The 8,960-nt window shown below is 47.0% G+C and overlaps 4 protein-coding genes across 4 annotated transcripts; 2 read left to right on the top strand and 2 right to left on the bottom strand.

Annotated features, from left to right (window-relative positions):
* Positions 1 to 3,162: 3,162 nt before the first annotated feature.
* On the bottom strand, positions 3,163 to 4,014 carry BU25DRAFT_416031 (uncharacterized protein). Its single transcript, XM_033707675.1, has 2 exons — positions 3,541 to 4,014; positions 3,163 to 3,463 (listed from the first exon to the last, which is right to left on the bottom strand). Exons 1-2 carry the CDS (start codon positions 3,989 to 3,991, stop codon positions 3,333 to 3,335), a joined length of 582 nt encoding a protein of 193 aa, XP_033555702.1. The 5' UTR covers positions 3,992 to 4,014; the 3' UTR covers positions 3,163 to 3,332.
* Positions 4,015 to 4,506: 492 nt separating this feature from the next.
* On the top strand, positions 4,507 to 5,074 carry BU25DRAFT_495690 (uncharacterized protein; the record flags this gene model as incomplete). The annotated part of the gene is made up of 1 exon (XM_033711876.1): positions 4,507 to 5,074. Exon 1 carries the CDS (start codon positions 4,607 to 4,609, stop codon positions 5,072 to 5,074), a length of 468 nt encoding a protein of 155 aa, XP_033555703.1. The 5' UTR covers positions 4,507 to 4,606.
* Positions 5,075 to 6,106: 1,032 nt separating this feature from the next.
* On the bottom strand, positions 6,107 to 6,463 carry BU25DRAFT_416033 (uncharacterized protein). The gene has a single exon (XM_033707676.1). The coding sequence runs from the start codon at positions 6,366 to 6,368 to the stop codon at positions 6,192 to 6,194; it is 177 nt and encodes a 58-aa protein (XP_033555704.1). The 5' UTR covers positions 6,369 to 6,463; the 3' UTR covers positions 6,107 to 6,191.
* Positions 6,464 to 8,522: 2,059 nt separating this feature from the next.
* On the top strand, positions 8,523 to 8,693 carry BU25DRAFT_298881 (uncharacterized protein; the record flags this gene model as incomplete). Its single annotated transcript, XM_033701959.1, has 1 exon — positions 8,523 to 8,693. A coding segment is annotated over one exon (171 nt), but the record flags the coding sequence as incomplete, so codon positions are not given.
* Positions 8,694 to 8,960: the final 267 nt, after the last annotated feature.

An 8,960-nucleotide genomic window follows, 5' to 3' on the forward strand; every position in this document is an offset into this window, starting at 1 on the left:
GTAAAAAGGATAAGTGATAAAGAAGGGATCAAGTGTAGGGATGCCACAAAGGATCAGTGAGGAGTGAGTTGAGGAATGAATTGAAAGGTGAATTGAATTGAGTTGCAAGCATGAGTGAGAACTATCTAGAGGTGGGAAGAAGGGGGTTCATATACCTGGATGGGTGGCAAGCTGACAAATGCAAACTGACAAATGGAAGCTGACAAATGGGTGCTGACAAATGGATACTAACACAAGTATAAAGACTGGTAGGGTTGTTGTTGGCTGCAAGCCATGTCAGGATGACAACAGACTGCTGGCTCCTGGAATGTTCTAGATGCATTGGTATTTGAATATACTGCTCATACTGAGTATACTGATTGTCCTAAGTATACTGCTCATACCGAGTATACTGACTGTACCAAGTATATTGCTTGTGCCGAGTATCACTGACGTGGCCTGACTGCTTGGGTTGCTTGAGTTGCTCAACTGAGAGTGATGATCATACTGAGTATTGCCGACGCGGCTCACTGCTTGGGTTGCTTGAGTTGCTCAACTGAGAGTGATGATCTTACTGAGTATTGCCAACATGGCCCACTGCTCAGGTCAATCAATACTACAATTCCTTGGCTCCTCTTGTATTGTTGCGTAGTCCTGTTGGTTCAGTGTTGTTGCAGGTTGCCCTTTGATCATAACACCCGGTTCAGCACACCCTCTTGTTCCAAAGAAGACAGTGTACCAAGCACTTTGTACACAAGGTTTGCGCAACTTCAGAGCAAAGCACAGGCCAAAAATCAACAGGGCTACAGCTCTTTAAATACTCCAGAGATTGGTGCGGATTTAACTATAAGAAGAGGGTCATAAAGTTCAGTGATGAATGCAGCATTGCCCAGGGTTCTGATGTCAACCAGGAGTGGAGTTTCCAACACCCAGGTGAGAAATATCACTACAACAAAGTCCATGAAACAAAGAATGGGAGGCCCAAACAACAGATGGTTTTGTTGAGGTCGTGTCTTAAGCAAAGCTTGTAGGCACTAGTTGGGTTGGTGCTCAGGGATAAGTGTAGCATTAAGGAACAAGGGGTTGATCACTTAAGCAAAGCTCAGAGTGATCAAGGTTAGACGTCTAGTCAAGGACCATGGCATCTGGGTGCAATGAGTAGTATAGAGTAGACTATCTAGCTTGAGTACAGGTGAGATTCCAATAACAAAGTTGATTGACAAGGTTGAACACAAACCACAAGGGTTGTGTTCCTACATGCTATGTACTTGAATGATTGTACAGAGTCCTACAGTATCCTACTGTCTTATGAGACGTTGTCCAAAAGTCCCATGGGATATGTGAGACTACATGGGAATCCCATGGCTTGCTTGCTTCTGTCCCACAGGATGCTAGACTACTTGTATTGTCCTAGTGTACTCACATGGCCATGGGGTAGCTTGTACAACGGGCAAGGCCTCTCTGACAGCCATTCTCCCTATGTTCAATAACTGTTGTCCCCAGGTCCAATAGTTCCTTTTCTTCTGTACGTGTTCGTAACAGGTTTGGGGTGCAATTTGGGTGACATTGGGAGGGAGAGTTGGGAGGAGTCCTCTAGTCATCATGGAGTGAGATTCTTCTGCCAAACATCAAGGCTACACTTCTTGGAGTTACTGCAAAGCTTTAGAAGAAGGTGTAACGGGGTTATGGTGCTGTAGTGAAGTAGGCTGTCACGTGTCGGGACGATGGCGCTAACCCATCGGGACGCTAGCGTGGTACGGGCGAGAGCGCATAGATAATCGGGCACACAATGGCCAGGAAACGGTAGCAATTAATCTTAGGGGACCACCCCCCCATTGTTACTAAGCTCGCTGTCACAGATACCCTTACAGAAGGACTTTTGCCTAAGTACAGACCGGGCAAGAGGTTTATGCAGGATAATGCCCATGTACACACCTCAAAGTATACCAAAAAGTGGTTGGAGAGTCATGGTATTTGGACCATTGAACATCCACCCTAATGTCCATCCCTGGGTCATGGGACACACCCCAAGGTGGGATGATTTTGCACTCTGGACCTTTGGATTGTCCCATCCGCAATTTTGAAAAGCTGTAGTCCATACACACAGATTAATGCCTACCATTACTCTAGGGGACCAGCCTCCAAATAGAATTTCTGCAATGTTGCTTATGTTGTAGATCTCTCCCTCAAGGTCATTAGTTGCCCCTCTGCCAGTTGATCCCTGTCCATTTGCGCATCAACAGCTATATTACTCATTTAGAGGTCTATAAGGGTAGTATCAGTAGCAAAGATAAACTTCCTGTTGTTGGAAGCTGTTTTGAATTTGGGATTGTGGGTGCTGGGAGGTCCGTCAGACAGAGAAGATGATGCAGAAAAGCCTCCTGCTATCACAAGAGGCTCTAACCATTCTAGGCTGCTGACATAACGCTGTACTAAACCTCTGCCCCACTCCCATCTTTAATATCTAAAAATAAATGTGGCGCTCTTTGAGCCTCTAACCCTGGAATGTGTCCTTTGTTGGCGCAGTGCCTCATGATGCCCTCAGGCGACAAGGCAGTACCTGCATTGTAGACTGTCAATAACCACTATGGATAAGGCAAGGCAAGTATTAGCACGAGGAGTTCCTCCTGGTGTGTGTAGATTGTACTGTACCCTAGCAGACTACGGTGGAGTCGCTCGTAGTACCCTCCATAGTCGCGTGCATGGCAGACCTTTGCTATTATAACTATGACTTTTGTTTGCAACGCGAACTCTCCTGTATGCATTGCTGAATTACCTCACCACGACGTGTTCGACGGAACCAAGAATGGAGTTTGATGTGGTGTCCGCGCATGGGCTAATAGTTATTACTACTAGATATGTGACGGTTTATGGAGTAAAGAGGTCATGTCTGCCACGTGTGCTGGTGCAGTGCTCTTGCCTGTTCCAATAGCACTTTCTGTCTGAACGACAGATACGTCATGTAAACAGACCCTGATGGCCCGGTGAGAGAGACAGAACACTGAACAACAACACAACAGAATATACTGATTTTACTGCTTCGCGTGGTTACCCCTGACTTACTGCCCTGCGCGGTTACACCTTCACTTATTCATTTACTGCAACAGGATAGAGCGAAACGTTCTGGAGTAAACGAATGACTGAATTTGCAGATTAACAACAAATGAGTGGACGGCTCATACGCTTGAGCCTTATTCAAATGAACCCCACAATCTCATCCTCCTTCCACTCTACCCCTACCGCCTTGATTGGTGTAGTTAAGCATACGCCAGTCCCAGCACTTCTTGTCCAAATCGACCGGGCCACCTCCCCTACTAGTGTCGACATCCAAGCCTACTACCGACGCTCACGGTCTAACATTCCAGTCTCCACGAACGAATGCTATACCTGCGGTCGGTCCCATAAACCACAGGCTCACACAGATTGGTAGTGCGCAGATTCATCCTTGCTGTGCCCGAGCAGTCATTGCTTGTCCAACCTCGCACTGTGAGTAGAGTCAGCGAGACAAAGGGTCGATTAACGAGATCTTCGCTAAGCGGATGGCATATAGTTATAACTTACTCACGCAGCCTGGGTCAATCTGCTTAAGTCGAATAGCATGCGTGGAATCAACTCTGTAGTTGCACACGTCTCGAGCCGCAGTTCGATCAACGCCTGGGTTCTGGCAGTCGGCGTATCTGTAGTTGTTGAAGATTGTTGTCGCGTGGGTGACAGGAGCCATAAGGGCGAGAATCATACTGGTGATGACGCTGATCTTCATCTTGATGAGTGGTAAAGCTAACTTTGTACTTGTCGTGTCTGCTGCTGAATGCGTAGATGTGGATGCCTCGCTGAATTGTGGTGATGCTGGAGAGGCTGATGCCTTGTTATTTATACCACGCGTGAGGGCTCTGTAGAGTGGCAAATAAGACCTCTCGATGGATCTTACTCTTGGCTTCAAGTTCGTGTGGGCGGCTCTTGCCTTATCAAGTCTATGCTCTGGTCTGCCAATAAGTAATGCGCCGTCCACCATACAGCTACAGGCATGAATCACAGTCGAGAAAGCTTTAAGTCTGGCAGACAAGACCGCTCGATGGGGTTCAATCTTAGCTTCGGGTTAGTGTCGGCGGCTCTTACCTCATCAGGTCTATGCTCTGGTCTACTGCCAAGCGGCAGCAGCAGGCAATAGGCGTAGTGCTTACCAAATAATGAATCGTCGGTTGTGCTTACGTGCAAGGGTTTGGCCGAGATTCACACACATGAATTGAGTCCACAAGCATACCTGAGCAGTTTCCAATGTGCCGCATATCAATGCATGCACGCAACGAAGCATACGTTCACGAAGCAATATCATTCAACTCGGTCTAAGCTTACTTTACTGTGACACAGCGCGCAGCCTTCTATGAGTCTCGTTCATGCGCTCTCCATAAATGCTGACATTCGCGCCAAAGGATACTAGTGATAAAAATCCTAACCATAGGCATAGCAAGGCTAGCGTTCATCAGCCCCGCCTAGGACTTAACAGCGTCATAGTACTGTTGATAGGAGCGAGGAGACTCTAGATTAATACTGTACACGAAGTCTGTTGTTTACCTTCCGCACAATCTCAACTAACGGTAACTGGCGACCTTTGGGTCGAGAATCGAAAATGACCTCTAATCGAACCGATCGCCAGCAAGCTAATGACGACCTGCTGTCCAAACCCCCTAAAACAAACCATCGCAAGATACTTGATAATCTCCTCGACACCGTGCGAAAGCAGAAGGAGATTATGGGACACCTCCTTAGAGATCTAGAATTTTTCCGCAAAACATTCAAGACCTCTTTGGAGTACGACAGCGGCGCAGGAGACTATCGCGAGGAGACAGCAGACGGGACAGAATTTGATATCAGATCTAGTACGGATGCTGGGGATGGAACAATCAAGGAAGAGACAGTAGTGGACTATATCGGGTACAGAATTGCTATGGACAACTTTCAACTAGGTTTTGATAAGACGAAAAACCGAATTGAGGAAATTTGGAAAGATGTTGATGTGGACAGGGGTTCCCTAAAGATGCAGAAAGTCTTTGTGGATAGTCTTGAGAAAGGTCGCAAGGCTGCAACCCAAGAGTAATAAAATATGTTGTGTAAAGGACATTTATTTCCATTGGTGCTGACCAAGATCGGTTTCTGGTTCTTGTATATTACACTTCTGGACGCTTATCAGACATTTGCTAGCGCTCGGTAGCCCCTGCACAGCGCTAGTAGCTGTCAGGTAAGGGCCTTGAGAATAATCTCGGTGCGCGAACCGGAAGTCGATTTTGGTCAACACTGCATCAGAACAGTGCTGAATGCTCAGTTATGCTATTGACGGATGTGCTCACTTGCAGATGCGTTGATGTCATCGCTCGCAGTCTCTTCGGGTTAGGCTGTCATCTTGTGTCAGCACAGTCACAAAGCTGCATAGCCACATGAGCCAGCTTCTTAGCTCGGAGTAAATTACACGCTACTCTTAATATAGGTGCGGGGTCAGTCTCGCACTAGTCGCATTAGGAAGCTGCTTTGATCTCAAGTACAAGGGGCGTGCCTCAGCGGGTTGGAATACGAGGGGCCCACAGAATCGCATCAAAGCATCTTTGATTACTTAGTAATCTCTATACAACCCTAGACTCTGACATGCCTCAGAATGGTGTATGACCCCCTGAGGACCTCAGGACAGCGTCACATCGCTGTCTCATGTTTTTACAGTACTTTTGGATGTCTCCAAGCGTGATTTTGTCCCACTCCTCCTTAATAGCTGCTACTATGCTCTGCTTAGAGTATGGGTAGTGCTTTTGCACCCATGCCTTCAGCAACCTCCACACGTTCTCAATAGGGTTGAGATCTGGTGAATTGGCTGGCCACCAGAGGAGCCAAATAGCTCTATCATGAAAGGTCTTCTTAGCTGCCAATGCCTTGTGAGGACTAGCGTTGTCTTGCATAAGCAGAGCGTTGCTAATCCCTACGCAAAAGATCTCATGCTCCATCTTGAAGCTCTCAATCAATGGGATAACCCTCTGGGTATAGGACTGTGAGGTCAGAGTACCCCATTGATCAGTATTGTGAGAGGGGGCCAGCTGAGGATACCAACTGCTCTCTGAGATGGAAGGATTGGTGGAAGGATGGTTCAGGCTTGTTGGAGATAAAGGTGTAGAAAAGACCAAGTGTGGGGATACCACAAGTGGTAAAAAGGATAAGTGATAAAGAAGGGATCAAGTGTGGGGATACCACAAAGGATCAGTGAGGAGTGAGTTGAGGAAGGAGTTGCTGAGGTGAATTAAAGGAGTGGATTGAGTTTGAAATTGCAAGCATGAGTTATCTGAGCAGGAGAGCAGGCTGCCTTTATAGACAGACTGCTGGCTCCTGGAATGTTCTAGATACATTGGCATTTGTAATCATTTGTAATCATTTGTCAGCAACCAGAAGATTCTGTGTTGTTCCATGGGATTCCATGATGTTCCATGAGGTTCCATGAGGTTCCATGAGGTTCCATGAGGAGTGGCTGGGTGGATTGTTATTGGCTGCAAGCCATGTCAGGATGACAGCGTAGCTGTCAATGGCATACTTCAACTCAATGCCACGCTTGAAGCAGTCATGATAGTGTAACACCTACAACCATATCCGCCCCAATACCAATGTGGTTCCTGCAGGTCTCAGCACACCGCTCCTTGTCTGTCACAAACTACCTCCTTGTCACCTGGACAAGGGTACTTCCAATTCCCCTCTGAATGGGATACTTAATGACTCCAATACTGTAGTTTAGATAGAGTAGTTTTTCTGTATCCTTTTGTACAAGACCTATAGGTGTAGGGAATTCAATCCTAGTGTTCTCAACGTCCCAGCACTCCCAGATGCCTTGTAGCAGACTCACACTTACTTCTGAGCCATTTCCTACCTACCTGCGTCGTTACAAATCTCAGTTGAGCAACTTGGGCAGTTAGGCCGCGTCAGTATACTTGGTACAAGCTGTATACTCAATACCAAGTGATCTGAGAAATCCTCCTGCTAAAGTATATAACAAGATGACACGCTGCCCTTATGGCATTGTGTTCAACCTTGTCAATCAACTTTGTTATTGGAATCTCACTTGCTCTTGAGCTAGACAGTATACTCTGTACTACCCATTGCAACCAGTTGTCACAGTCTCTGGCTAGACAGCTATTACCTTGACTATTACAAAGGCTACTACCACCTTGCCCAGATAGTCTACCCCTGACCACCCAAGCCTTGTTCAGGTGACTGTCAACCCCTACAGACTCCCTGTACCTCTGCTCATCCCCAAGAACCAATCGAATAGTGTCTACAAGCTTTGCTTAAGGCACGACTTCAACAGCAGCATAGGAACTTGGCAACTTTGATGCCCAAGGCTTCAGGCAAGCCGCTGTAGTATGGCTTTGTTACGATCCTACGTCCCACGATAGGACAACAGGCAATAAGTAACCACCAACCAAACACAGAAGCCTGGGGGAAGGTGCAGCAAGGCAAGGCCGCCCGGCCGGCGCCTAGGGGATTGCTCTCAGCCGAGCTGACACACGTGACGGAGCTCGTCAACAAGCAATGTCACGTGAGTGCTCGTCAACGAGCATGACGTGATGCTCATCAACGAACATGGTACGATGCTCGTTGACGAACCGCAATCCATCCGGATTGGCCAGGACCAACTCTGCTCGTCAACAAGCAGATCTGGTAGACTGTATATATATGTGTAGGAACACAACCCTTATGGTTCGTGTTCAACCTTGTCAATTAAGTTGTCATTGGATCTCAACCAACTTTCGAGCTAGACAGATTGCCTGTACTACTCATCATTACCCCAAGCCGTCGTTAGGTGTTTCACCCAGGCAACTTACCCCTACTGTTCCAGTACCAGAGCTCATCCTTGAGAACCAATCGAATAGTACTTACAAGCTTTGCTTAAAGTACGACTTCAACAGGCTTGTTGAGAACAACAGGCCTCTGCGTGAATTCAAGACAAAGTCCTTCCACAATACAATCAGGTTTGCCAACCCAATGGCAGAGGCAGCATTGTGGACATCTCACAACAGCGTGTCTGTCACGGGTATTTCCCCTTACATGTACTGGCCAGCCCTTGGACAGACTCTGGAGCTGGACCAGAGGCTCACAGGCCACCTGTATATATTCCTCACAAACCTTGAGGCTCAGCCATCAAGGATTTGTCTAATCTCATCCCATTTGGCCCTAGACAGCCCCAATCCATCCTGTATCCAATTGCATGCCTACAGTGACCTCACAGTGTCAAAGTTTGTTATGAGGCTCTATAGTTGGCTACAACCTCAGGTCAAGCGCTTGCTGTCCAAAGCCTCTAGTAAGATACACATAAGCTTTGATGGCTGGACATCCAAAGGAGGGAAGCATGGTTTCTTTGTGGTTTGTGCACACTATGCTGACCACAAAGGCAAGGTGTTGACCTTCCTATTGCACTGCTCCAGTTACTTAGCGCCCACACGGGTCTTGCTATTGCAGAAACAGTCACCCAAGTCCTCTGCTGCTTTGCTATTTCCGGCAGCAAGTTGGGCTACTCTATAATTGATAATGCCTACAACAATGACACAGCCATCAACAAACTCAGCTCTGTGTATGGCTTCTGTGCCAGCAATCAACGCCTCCATTGCGCTTGCCACATACTCAACCTTGTTGGCCAAACTATTATGTTTGGCACTGACTCTGACTCCTATGATAATGCACCTGAGAACCAAGGCAAAGAAGAGTTTTTTATGAAGCAATGGCAGACAGATGGCCTGCTTGGAGTGTTTCTTGATATTGTCAATTGCATCAACACACCAAAGCTGTAACAACGCAGGTGGGTAGGAAAGGTTTCCAAAGTAAGTGTGAGTCCACTACAAGGCATATGGGAGTGCTAGGACATTGAGAACACTAGGATTGAATTCCCTACACCTATAGGTCTTGTACAAAAGGATACAGAAAAACTACTCTATCTAAACTACAGTATTGGAGTCATT

This window comes from Macroventuria anomochaeta (genome assembly GCF_010093625.1).
Source record: "Macroventuria anomochaeta strain CBS 525.71 unplaced genomic scaffold BU25scaffold_54, whole genome shotgun sequence".
NCBI classification, from domain to species: domain Eukaryota; kingdom Fungi; phylum Ascomycota; class Dothideomycetes; order Pleosporales; family Didymellaceae; genus Macroventuria; species Macroventuria anomochaeta.